General features: G+C 42.2%; 1 protein-coding gene across 2 annotated transcripts in view; it reads left to right on the top strand.

The window, feature by feature from the left end:
• The first annotated feature begins 2725 nt into the window (after positions 1–2725).
• LOC133162026 (zinc finger protein 385A-like) overlaps positions 2726–13793 on the top strand; it is a 33308-nt gene continuing 22240 nt past the window's right edge. The window contains exons 1-3 of one of the 2 annotated variants that reach the window (XM_061290909.1): positions 2726–3097; positions 10009–10157; positions 11831–11941. In XM_061290909.1, the coding sequence (XP_061146893.1) occupies positions 3088–3097; positions 10009–10157; positions 11831–11941 (270 nt within the window). In that variant the 5' untranslated portion in view covers positions 2726–3087. Of the gene's footprint in view, positions 3098–10008; positions 10158–11830; positions 12031–13793 lie in introns of those variants that run through there. The other variant, XM_061290910.1, reaches the window with a different exon arrangement.

Genomic DNA, 13793 nt, shown 5'->3' with positions numbered 1-13793 from the left:
TAATCGAACTCATTGAGTGAGAGGTGCGTAACGCTTTCGGGAGTGGAGCTGTCTCCTCAACTGATATTTGAACCTATCAGAATTAGACTGACATTTATTCGACGTTGAGCCACATGTCCCTTGGCTCCTGTAATAATCCCCTATATGTCCAAAACATCCCATGTAAGCACATAAATGACATCTGATCCAATTTTACACCTCAACTGGTAATGAGGAGGAATGTAGGTACTGTTGCCATGCTGCAGTATCATGTTTGATGAGTGTGACTTGGTTCGTCTCGCAGCGGTCCAAATTCAATTCCTCTCCGTTTGCAGCCAGCACTCGAGCGAGGGTGTCTCACTGCATGACAAACTCAATCGCAAAGAGCGACAGAGATGCTGAGAGCGCTTGGGAATTTTCTGTGCATCAGCATTTTTAAACTACTTGAATATTTAGCCCGTGATGTCTGAGGCTATGCGCTGTGACAGAAGAAAAGCAGCCGCAAGTATCAACAACTTTGAATTATTGAAATCGAGTGATAGGTTGGGGAATGGCTTTTTATATTCCACGGTGACAGAAAAAAATAGGATAAGGTCAAGCTCACTTGGACTATACATTATTCCACAAGTCCTTTTACACTCTGCTATTATTCGGAACATAGCCACAAATTCATTCATTTGACTGATCTTTGAATTGTTTCCGACTTGGTGGAATGCAGGATAGTGATTGTCTAATAACTCAGACCACAATTCGCTCAAGTCTTCCTTTGATCATCTTAAAATGAGCTGAGAGGCACGCCCCAATTATTCAACTGGAAGAACATGTGATAATAATACTGGCTCTTTGATGAAACTCCTCACGTATGTGCAAAAATCAGGACGCCAGCCTGGTCTGACCCCTGACCGCTGAAGGAATGTATGAAGGGAGGAGGAAGGAGAGCCAAAGAGGAAAGTGTAACCTTGAATATGAAAAGCACCTTTTATCAGAGGCAGGATATGGTACTCATCAAAACAAAGTACTTGGTCATTGGAAAATGATCAACCATGTCAAATGTATTAAAGGAGACATATTGTCATTGTAAATTGACATTTTAATATATTCTTTACATGTATATTTGGGTCTCTACAATGTCTGTCCACCCAATAAGTGAAAATAAATGCACTGAGAGACAGATTTGATGTTCATTGCTTCATTTAAAAGAAATGATGGAGTGATTTCAACGAGAGAGTTACAAGATGATGTTAAGTGTTCTGTAATTCCTCATTTGGTAGATTTTGACAGAAGGCCTTTTAAGAGACCAACAAATGTTTTTTTTATGCATAAATCTCCTTTGACACAAGAGCTGTAACTAACATTCTGCCATGACAAAGATAATAATTTGTAGTTATTTTCCTTTACGCGCGTGCGTGTATGTGCATGTGTGTGTGTGTTTTTCATGATGCTTGGCAGTCATTAATTCTGGTGACACCTTCATTGCCTCAGAGTTGCAGTAAACAGCTGCTCTATTCTACCTGGACTGGCCTCTCACTCAGCCACCAAAGGACAAACAAGGTGTTAGTCACTGAACATGTGACAGATATACAATTCAAACCACATGGCTGCCACCCGCCATTGTATGTGAAATGCTGCCTCAGAGCGAGATGAGAGAATTTTGCTTTCACAACTTCTGTCTTACTTTTTATTTACAGCCTATCCCAACTGACTTTCAACAAGTGCACCCAGAACCAATTTTCAGAAACAATGGTTTGCTCATACTGTATCTGCCTTTGACCTAATGGTGTTGACTCACACATTTGTAGGCCAATGACAACTTTTTTAAACACCGTGGGGGCTTCATGAGGACTCGCCGCTAACGATCGCAGCTAAAATTAAAATACGACAAGTGTGCAAGTGTGACCTGCTATTTCTGATATATAAATAAATACATATATTTATATACATCCTCAAGGGTAAAACATGTGGGCCTTATAATAATCAAGGTTGCCTGATAGAGATGAACAAATAACACACAGGCACACATGTCACCTGAGTCTGCAGGTCTGGTTTCACCTTACTTTGGTGACATCCATTAAAGTCATGCTATGACTTCCCCCCCAGCCCCAGACAGCACACATTAGCACCTGGTCCATTGGTTACAACAATACACCTACCTGCATTATTAAGTCCCAGCTCACTAATGAGGAAACCTTATCTCTCATGCACGCACACACACGGACACACCATGTGAGGTCTAGTGAATGAAACTTGTGCTCAGAAGTCATGTGGGATGCACGTTGGCCTTGCCTTGGTATTGTGGTGAAGGTTTGCTTTTTGGGGCCCCATCATCAGAGTCAAAACAGCTGTCAGCGAGTCCCTGCAGCCCTCTTTTTCATCGCCAGTCAGTGTGCATTAAATTCATTTCCTCATCAACTGCCTCAAACGTTCTATCCATTCTCTCAGGCTGTCAATCTCTTGCCACACCTCGGCCTCTGCTCCCTGCCAGCTATTTTCGATGCATTACACCAAAACGCATCACAGGGAGCGAATGCAAACGACAGATTATGCTGGAGATGGGGTGCGAGAACGTCAGGCTGGTTTATAAAAAAAAAAAAAAAGGGAAGGAAGGAGAGCAACATTAACCCCAAACACCCCAAGAAAATGCAGCGCATGGACTGCTTTTATAGGCTGAGGCTGCAGCCAATCACAGCATGAGAGCGCAAAGTGCCTTTAGGTTGTACACAAACCCAAAATATGTGAGAGAGGGACGGAGAGGGGGAGTCGTGCAGAGGTTCCCCGAATGAAGCTTCATCTCAGCTCTATTTACTGCTGTGCTGAAGAGAACGTCGAGCAGTGAATCCATTAGTGGCTGCTGGCATGCAGTAGAATTTAGGCGCATGCTTGAGCGGAACCGGCGCGCTTCTCCTCCAGCTACGACGTGAAATCGAGAAGCAGCAGGAGAAGAGCAACGACAGCGGGATGCAAAGTAGAGCTTGTGATGAAGAGAAGAGGCTTCTTACGCATTGATGCTGAGTTTTGAGAGAGAAGCGCGCTCCAGTTTTAGTGCACGTTAGAGGAGACAAGAAGGACGACATTGTGGACAAGAAGAAGTTCACTGTGGAAGGATTCAGGATGATCATAGGTGAGTCTTGATGTTATATCGCCTCAACTTTTTTTTTTTTTTTTTGGTGTAACTCTGATGCATGCAATTTTCCAGTCACAGACAAGTAAACAAAGGAACAGTTGCTCTTTTTTTTCTTGGAGCAATTTCAGATTGAGATCTTATCAGCTATCAAGGTTAAGAGAAGACACGTTTAGTTTGACAACTGAAATGATCAGTCATTTCAGTTTGGTGTTTTCCATATGACTATATAAACCACCTTTGCCATCTATTTTGAAATTCATTGTGTTCAATTGCTTGGCTCGGTCTGATATTTTTAAAGGCTAATTTGTGTCAGATGTACGCTTAATATAGGACAGCACAGAATTAGGAGGCCAGACTAATGTGAGCTTTGTTTCATTTAAAATGACTAATTTGGAGGAGGAGATTTGTTTAAAAAGATCAACTGATTATAGAATATTTATGTTAACTGCGACAAACCTGAAATTGTCAAATAATATTCCAATGTAATAAGATATGAATTGATATATACGTATGTTTTGGATTTTTTTTTTCTTTATCAAAGTCCGCCATCTTGCAGCGCCATTTTTCTACAGTAGCCCCGAATGCACAAATACAGACGATGTATGTCAACATTTGAGACTTGCTGTTGAAAGTCTCAGTGACGTGAGCATGCAATGACAATGTTGCATTATGACAATGCTTGAAGGTCATCTTCATTTCCTCCCCTCGCTCGAAAAGGGAGGGGTAAGAGAGCAATGAACAATTTCCCCACTAGGCTCCTTCAAATGTACTTGAATGACATTTTTTATACCTCTTTTGTCACAGTCCATTTAGTTATGAATGGCCTTGTGTCGTATTTTATGAAAAGGAACAAAACATGGCACGATTGCAAATAAGAAATTCGTCAATGTTTGATCCTGTGCAGATTAATTCCACGATGCAAGAAGCTGTTCTTATTTCAGTTTAAGAGTGGACACATTTTCTACCATTTGAAGAGCCATGAACTATTAATTGAATAAATTGCAATGACAGTGTAGATTATGTGACTGAATATTTCATTCGAATCTATTTTAGCTTTCACGCTCCGGCCTCTTGAACTAGAACAAGCATAATGAGATTTTGACTGGCACATACCGAAGGTCTCTAAACACATTATCAGCCACAATCACATCAACATTTCTCTTCCCAGCCACCATTTGAATACGAGAGAGCAAACATTCACACATTCTAAACATGTGCTAAATATGACTCATCTCCCTCGGTGCAGAGCAGCGTTTGGTTTATGTGATTTTTTTTTTTTTTTTGCCACAATAAATATTTCACATCCAGAGGTTTGAGCTTTTTACTTATTTAAAATAAAGTACCAAGGCTTTTTTTTTTTTTTACTCACGCAGACCTTCCTCACCACTACAGCAATGTGTGCGTGTAAATATCCTGCCACTCACTGATGCCCTCAAAAAGAATCACAGGGGTATGTTGCCTTTGATAAACAACATGACCTTTAAATCAAGGCAACTCATCGAAGGATGACCAGTATTGACATTTCAAAACATATGCTTGGCAAACAGACAAACATTTCACACAGACTGAGTGAGTCTAGCATCTTAAGCAGAAATCTAACATCACGTGATTGATTTGGATGAGCTTCACACAAAAAAGCACATTTCTTAATGAAGCAGGTATGGTGTCCCAAAAACAACAGCTTTGAAATCATTACACGAGTACGCCGCCTTGTAGTAAGGAGAAGAGCATCTCCGTCATTGTTGTGACAACCTTGAATAGCTACTTCAGTGGAGCAGCCTGGATGCCATATTGTGTGGGCACTAATGTCAGCGCTAATGTTATTGTTCACAGCCCTGTGCGTCGTGATTGTTCGGCTTCATGACTTTACAATAAAACACTGGGAAGGGAAGATGATAACAAACTGGAGAGTTAATGAAGAAGTACAGCATGAGAGGCCAAGGGTGGAGAGCTTTGTCGGGAAGATTATTAATGCCCTTTTATAATGGTGTATGTAATATGAAAGCATTGTAACAAAAGTAATCATTGTGTTTCAGCTTGACAATGTGTAGCTGTGCTGTTTATTATTAGCTTTAGAGCTTTTTATGATGTTGAATTAACAGGCAGAAAGCTATAGGTGGTTCGTTTTCTTAATCTTTTATGCCTAACTTTTAGAGTTCTTTACCAATCACTGATGGAGTATTTTTTAATATTAGAGTAGTTAGTTTCCAAAGCAGTAGATTGCCAGATTTCTAAGCATTAGATTTTAGCACTAACCTAGACGCAAGTCAGTCTGCAAAAATCAGCAGTTTAGAAAATTGATTTTGAGAAAACTAAAAATGTCAAAACAAAAAAGAATTATACATGTGTATTAAGAAAACATGCATCTTTGCATTAAGAATCTCCACTAGCGTAATGCTAACACAAAATGCACAACACTTTTTGGGGACTAGCAAATATAGCATTGATTGCTGTGGTGTGATAATCCTTTAAGCGATAGATATTTAAAAACACATATGAACCGATGACAGAATATCCACAGGCTTGTTTTCTTTATCCTCCGCAAAAAATTTATTGACATTAGTGCAGTGCTTCTCAATTATTTTCTGTTATGCCCCCCCCTAGCAAGAAGAAAACTATTCGCGCCCCCCCTCCCCACCGTGACTATCCTAACTTGTCTTGTAAGTCGTAAAATGTTGCACTGTCGCAAACGTGACAGAAGTAACAATGAGAGCGCCACTGCCCCCTGCTGTAGTAAACGCGCAATTACACTTTATTCTAGTACTGCCAAAAAAAAAGCCTGTTCCCCAGGGTCACACGCGCCCCCCCAGGAATAGCACCGCGCCCCCCAAGGGGGGCGCGCCCCACTATTTGAGAAGCACTGCATTAGTGAGTGAAACTCTTTCTTTTATGTTGCCCCCTTGTGGTCAAGGGATGCACAAGGGCTGGAAACAACGAATGTAGTATTTTACTTGTATGACTGAAAATTGTAAAATTGTATTATAATACACATAATACATATATCTTGCCAGAAACTAAGCCAGCTGATATTGTTTGACCCAGTTAAAATGTCTGCCAAGGCACAGACAATGACTCTTGCTAAGCCAAATGTCTCTTGACCATATATATAATAAGAAGGGCTTGGACACAAAGGCCGAAATGTGTAGATATGTCATTTACTGGTTTCATGGTTGCCAAATAAGGTCTGAGGGCTGCGAGCCTGGCGCCTACCGCTTATTATCTTTGTGACCATGCTATTGCATCAAACCACGCAGGCTCTCAAAATATAACCTGTAATCATCGCTCCCCCTTGAAAATGACATATTACCACATTGTCTGTCACCTGAACATCCGTCCTCTGCCTCTTCACCTTGAAAAAAAAAAACAGTGAAGGATGCACCTGCTGACTCCATTGTTTTCGATGTATGTTTTTTTTCCTCGCACGCTCAGGTTGCACTACTCTGGGTGCGAACGCTATTAGTCAAGGTCCAGTAGGTGTGTAAATACTCAAATAAAGGGATAATAAAAATAAAGCCGCAGGTTATGTTGACACATTGGATTTTTTATTGACCTTGAGCTCCTCCAGTGTGCCTTTTGCGCCCCCAGTGTGCCTTTTGTGCCTCCTCTGTTGGCCTTAAATTACGCAAAACAGTGACCTCAGTAGACTGGAAATAGACAATGATCATAAAAAAATTTATAGCCAGATGTTATTGTGAAGTGATTGAATTCATACTGTGATGTGAATTTTAGGCGATGTCACTCAGCCCGAATTGCTAGCCTTCTCAAAATCATCTCTAGAATTGAGTACACCAAGATGTCAACAATGCACAAATTTCCCATTGAACTGAACTTTAGCCTGCTAACAAAAAATAAGTAATAATGGAGGATAGGTTAGAAGACAAATCTGTAGATACTGTCTTAACCAAGGTGACGTTTGTGCACCATTTCACACAACCTCCATAATGGCAGCTTAGTGTGACTTTTAAAGACAAATTTACATAGTGGGCTAATGTGCTACTTTTGTCTTACTCTGTAGTTATGGTATAGAATATATTCGCTACAAATTTCTGTATGTTTTGTGGCTAAAATGCGATTGGACATACCCATCCTGTGAGGCAAGATGCAAAATAGTCCAAAATTTCTCATGCACATGTGACATTTTGCATGCGACAGCCAAAAGTTAAGCCTCGGAGGCAGGTATAGCTGTGCGGAGGCGGCTTGATAATAACATGGAACTGTTAACCGATGCGTGTCACATTCTGCTCCGAGCGCCACTGAGGTTACTCGTGTATATTAACCTGCAGGTTACACAGCTCTTTATGTACATCCTCTGTTCACCTTGGACTCACCTTGCGCCCCCCCCAACCTCAGATGCCTTCTCTCACATCCCCCTTTTTATTCCAGTGATTTTTTTTTCCCCCCTCTTCCTCACGCTCCATCCCCCTCAGCTGCTATTATTCCTCCACAATCCTCACCCTCCTTGCTAATCAGACGACATTTGCCTCTATCGTCGCACGACAAATGTTGAAATGGCGGACGTGTGCAGAATTTTCATGTTCTGTGAGAAAATTTTGACTGAAGCAATCTGACAGAAAGCTTATGTAATCATAATTCATGTGAGTGGTGAAAATAAAAACAAGTTGTTGTTAATTGGAAAAACGGTGGAGGAACTGTGGGAAAACTCGCTGACGCAAACACATTTGCTCGTTCAGTGAAAGGACTTCTGGGAGTTAGTTGTGTGGCAGGCAGCATTTAAGCTGAGCCACTGGGGCGCACAACATCTATCATTAAAACAAAGTACAAACCTAAATCAACCGGCGCTGTCCAGAGCTCTCACACTGACGCGACATTCATCAGGACCGAGCTCAGAAGTGACACTGCAGTGGTTTGTGTGCTTAGTAGCTGCGTATGACTTTGGGGGGGGGGGGGGGGGGGGTAAGCTGAGCTGCAGTAAATTGGATTTCACGCTAGTAATAGATCGAGTCACCCCGCAGTGGTGACAAAGTTTGCAGTGTTTTCTCAGAGGTTAAGATGGACAAAATTAAGAGAGCTAACACTGAAGCTCTTTGATTTTTTTTTTTAATGAATTATGATGGAATCAAATCTGTGCCATCAGGAGAGCTAAATGATGCTCGTAAATGATCATCTGCACTTTACGGCGTCATTTACCGCTGAATCGACTTGAGAATGTGTGCCGCCAACGCATAAAAGGAGGGGGGGGGGGGGTAAACACAAGCAGAGTGGGTCAAGACAGACCTGCAGGCAGCACATTGGAGGCTCTGAACACCAGCGTTGTCACGGGAGGCTTCGAGTGGTATCCGCGCACAGCAGCCCATTTAGATGCAGATGTGAGCCGGCTGGCATTTTGTGCCGAGGCGGGAAGGAAAGATGGCTGCCTTTCTTTTTTTTCTTTTTTTCATTTTGGCAACCAGACTTGCAGCCCACTTCTCAACGTTCCCTCCCGCTCGCCGTCTTGGTTCCACCGTGTAGTCAGGCAGGGAATACTGAGAGGCTGCAGTGTCGTCACTGACATTGACATTACCTCTGTGATCATTAAAGCTAAATTGGCCAAATAAATTGCCAATTTGAGCAGCCTTAGGCACAGCACGTTGGCGTGCACGTGTCTGGGCGCGCACGCCATGCTTTGTGGTGATAAGCCGCTGGCGCGCAGTTGTCATTCCCCCCCCCCGCTTGCCGTCTGCATCTCTTCATTTCAGGCTGGCTCTCGCAAATCTACACGAAAATTCAATAAGCTATTACATAGGCATTGATCTTTTTCCCAGCCGAACATTTGCATGAGAAAACAAAAGGCAGTCGCGATGCGGGGAGGCGAGCTGTTCCCTTTTCCGGAGTGAAGGGCCAATAGATGGCGAGGTTTGGATTTATGGAGCTTGACCGCTCTTTAACTCTCCTTTGAATGTGTCCAATCAATGCCAGTCGTCCTACGTGGTCGCTATTGAAGAGGCTCTGCCGCGTTCACTTATCTGATGTCATTGTAAATCACTCAGGAAGAGCGTCTAGGTCGTGGAAGTAAAGCTGCTTAAAGATGGCGCAGAATGTGATTAACTTTAAAAACGTGACTATTGTGGCAGGCTGCGATGTTAATGAAGGAACGGCGCAAGTCATTTGACTTTTAAACTGTAATGCGGTGTAAAATGAGCAGCGTTAGTACGCTTCGCTAGGCAAAGAAGAAACATTGCACCTCCTGCCTAAATCCATACTGCTCGAGATGTTGTCCTTCCTTTTATTTGCATTGTTAACCAAGCATTTCATTACAACACAGAAGGTTTCCAGCTTGCTTTGATTGTTTTTAATACACCAACAAGAATTCTAGGCCTGATTGTTTATTAGCGCTAGAATTGGGCCCCGAGCATATTGCAGGTTTCTCCACCAAACATCTTGACAGTCGTGAAATAAATAAGAGGACAAACAAAACAAGCAGTTGGTCCGATTGCAGCCCAAGCGGGCAATGAGAATAAGAGAGCATGAAATAAGGACAGAAAACAACATCTGGTGTCAGAAGGGAAGCAGCAGAGAAAGTGAGAGGAGGAAGATATCTGCCGCACCCCAGTTGTGAGGCTTAAGAAGCTTAGCCCCCCTCCCTGCCCATCACGCGAGTCTTTAAGTACTGGCATCCACTGTGGCTGAGCTGCAACTGAGAGGAAAGTGAGCAAAAAATGCCTTGGGAGGAGAGGTGCAGGCAGGAAGTGCATTTCAATTCAATGTTTGGTTTTAGTCCAAATAAACGTGTCAGACGAAGCACTTCAGAATTTGATGGATTCCTGCTCTGAGTCAGAGGAAGATTTGTATTGATTTTAAACAATATGTGATTCCAGATACGGCGAGTCGCCGGGATCAAAGGTATTTCTGCTAGAGAGCGGGAATAATCAAAAGCACATTTTTATTCGAATCTCACGTTCTCTTTACAGGAAGTGTAAACCGAGCGGGGCCGGTCCCTGCCTTCCTCAGGAGTCCAGCCGTCCTCTCCCCATCCCCCCTGGACATGAAGCCCTTCCTACAATTCCCTATGGAGTCGCCACACCCTGCAACTCTGGGTCTCTTCCCCAATTTTAATACGGTAAGTGGTCCAGCATGGATGCTAACGTGCTAACAGAAGTTCGTTGGACGTACACGTTTTCTTACAAAATGACAGTCAATGTTTATTCAACAGCGACGGTCATTTAAGAAAAAATGCTTTGGTGAGTGTTCGACAGCGCTAAAATGACTTGCAGCTAATCAATCATATAAGAGGCCCAGGCTGAATTTTCCACACTCAGCATTTCCTGGTTCTCATTTCCAGATTGAGTTTCAGGTGAAGGTCAACGTGGCCACACACATACACACATCATCGTCTCGGTCATCTGCATGCACTCGGGCAAAAGGGCCCTTGTGTGAGATTATGATTCATCCTGCGGTATAGAAGTGATGAAGTGCGGCCACTAATGTCATAAGACCTTCACAAAGCACTTTGAACAGTGAATGGGTTGCATTTGTATAGTTTTTTTTAAATGTTCTTTTAATTGCAGGCTGTAATTTGCAGTCAGGTAAAAATGTTGTTATCCAATTAAAGTATGGTTTCGACTTGGAATGTACTGTAAATGTCAGATTGGTGTCGTGGTTTTGGTGTTGTAGTATCGGAGCATTCTTACGAGTATGAGTGCACGCATATCATTTCGGCATCCCTTCTTTGAATCAATGTTATTGTTCAGTTTGCATTTGTGTCGTCTAATTTATCCACATTCAGGATCTGTACGATGAATTACTTTACAGGCCGTTGAGAATCGACTGAAATTTAGATAATTATGAATGGAATACTCAAGTGAGACCCGAGGTGCTCACTTATTCAAATTACACCGATATTGATTACTCATTGTTGACTGACACACACTTTGTTACACTAACAGAAAAGGAGGACAGGAAGCAGGAAGAAAAAAAAGCCAAAAATAAACCCCAAAAAAATGCCAAAATGCCAACAACGCATTCCAACAGTTTTTCAGACCAGTCCACTTTCCACGGATGTCTGCAGCTGTGGAGCGTAAGGAGTCTTTCATTTTGGCCGCATGTGTCCAGAATGGAGGCAGCAGATGATAGGCTGAGTAAAACCACAGAGAACTTCTGGTGGTTGCTGAGGGCAACACCCGCGCTTGTCTGTGTGCGTCTGAATTCTAACAGGAAGCACGAATGTTAAAAAGTGTCCTGCATCCCAGCTCCAGCAACGATAAGCTTGACTAATTTTGGTCCTGACCTTTTTTTTTTTTAGCAGTTTGTATTTAGTGTGATGGATTGGTTCGACCTATTGTGAATGCTGGACTGCACCGTAATTCCGGCAAAATAGCATTGTCAGCATTATGTCACACATGAATACCAAACCATGGGTAGTCATTTTCCTCTACCGCCTAAGTATACATTCTCAATCTTGGAAAATGTTCTCAAAAGCAATATATATGTAAGAGTATCGTCCCTGAAACATATATAAACAGTCTTTTTTGGGGATGGATGGAGTCTGTAATTAGGCCCGATGTGAATTAAAGCATTTGAACCACACCCAGGAAGTGAGGCCCGGACAACAACAGCTGCTGAGAAAGAGCCCGCCCTCCTCTGCTGCCCACATCAATCATCACCTCTCCCCAAATTCCTACTTCTTGTTTACAATACTCCTTTTAGCAGTTCCTCCATAGGTCACCTGCCCCCCTGTGATGGCATCTCGTGTTGTTGAATCTGTCATGTGACCTTTGCGCTTAACCTTCCCAGATGGACCCCATCCAGAAAGCCATCATGACCCACACCTTCGGGCATCCCATGGTGAAGACAAAGCGACCTATCATCTCCTGTAATGTCTGTCAGATTCGCTTCAACTCGGAGGTATGAAATCTGACAGTCCTCGCTTGAATAATAATCAGCGGTTGAAACCGGGATGACTCAACATGGCCACGCATGATACTCAACGTTTAGTAAGTGTGAAAGTCCCACCTGGTGAGACTGGCATGGTAGATAGATTTGATATGACCTCACTTGTTTGCAATTTCTTTTACCACTCTAAATCATAACGGGCTCGGAGACAACATTCAGTTTTATAGTTGTTTCTGTTCAAATGAAGGCTGAATTGTGTCTTGAACAGCATGCACGGTTGATTTGCTTGGTCATCATAGCGCAGCATTAGATAGCAAGTGTCAGGGTACAGGAGACTATTAGATTTACTTTGATGAGAATTTAATGGAAGAGGTGTTAGATAGGACACAAGGCCAAGAAGTAAAGTGAACAGCAGCGTGTCTTTAAAGTTACATTAAAGCTGATTAGGCGTTTTTTTTGACAGGCGGTGCACAGCCAGCTTCAAGCAATGTGTCAAGAAAAGGTTTATAGGAAAGGAATTTAATGCTCCCATTAAGAGGACAAAGTTGCAGCTTTGCTAGTTCAAAAACTTGGAAAATGTTTCATCAATCATTTTAGTTCATTTTCTTTCAGGTTCAGTTCTGTTTGATTTTTTTATGGTGGAGCTACACACAATGTAGTGTGTAGATTGATGTCAACAGGAAATTATTTTTATTTTTACAGTGTGACAGTGTGTCTTCTACAGCCACATGCCAAAGAAAGAAGAAATTTAACTTTAGCTAAAGTGTTGATATGAATTTCTTAGTTTATTAAACACACAGAGTATCTTATCACGCTACACTATGAAAACCAAATAGCATGACTTATATCGCTCCAGTTTGCATTGTTGTGAGCTACGGTGAACGATATATTGCTCGATGGAAATGGAGTTTTAATGTGAACATCGAAGAAGCCGATTTATGTGTTGGCTGCTTGACATTTACAGTGAGAGCTGTTGTACATCTGTCTCTGGGCAAAGCACTTTAAGACATAAACCTTGGAAGATAAATGTTCAAACTGGGCATTTAAGTAATGGCTGGTTTGACGGTATTAGTGTCCTTACAAGGATTATCATAAAAATACGCTTGCGTGTGTTTGTGCAATTCTGGCAAATGGCAGAGGTAAACATGATCAGACGCGATTTTTTATTACCCAGTCCAAAGCCACTTTCAACGAGAGCATATCAAATTTTCACTTGAACTATCATTACCTTGTAAACAAAAACCAAAACACCAAGGAGTACTGTGATGATCTCAAATTAAATCTATGCTGATATTGTCTGGGCTACACACAAATAAAATGTCCTCCATTAACAGTTAAAAAAGATATAAACAACATGGATGATCTAAACCAGCCTGCACATTTTAATGTGATCCCGAAAATATGCCACTGGAACCACAAACCAAAACATAAATAGGATTCCAAGCGAACTCTAGTATATAGTCCAAGCAGAGCCTGAAATATAAATACATTGTGACGATTAGGTGCTAAATGCTGATCCTCTAAATGCGGTAGTGTATAAAGGACAGAGAGGAAGAGTCATCTGAAACTTGTGTAACATTGCCCTGTTCTCGGCGAGGGGCCGCTTAATTATATCTCCCCCCCCCGCTCGTGTTCTCACATGGTCCACATTTATTTCACAACACTATGACGACAGGGCTTTATTTTCGTGCCCAGTGCAAGTCTAGCGAGAGGCGCAGTCTGACTCTGCACAGGGGTGAGTTCGACTGGGTTTTGGTATTTTTGCAGACGCTCACGGTTTGGTACAATCATAAAAGGGTGTTCTGCGCCGTTGTAGGTGTGAACACAGCAGACTTTATTCGCTGCCGTTCAAAGTGACTTTTCT

The sequence above is a fragment of the Syngnathus typhle genome, linkage group LG11 (genome assembly GCF_033458585.1).
Source record: "Syngnathus typhle isolate RoL2023-S1 ecotype Sweden linkage group LG11, RoL_Styp_1.0, whole genome shotgun sequence".
Classification (NCBI taxonomy): Eukaryota; Metazoa; Chordata; class Actinopteri; order Syngnathiformes; family Syngnathidae; genus Syngnathus; species Syngnathus typhle.
Note: the sequence above shows the minus strand (reverse complement) of the source record. Positions and strands in the feature narration are given on the sequence as shown.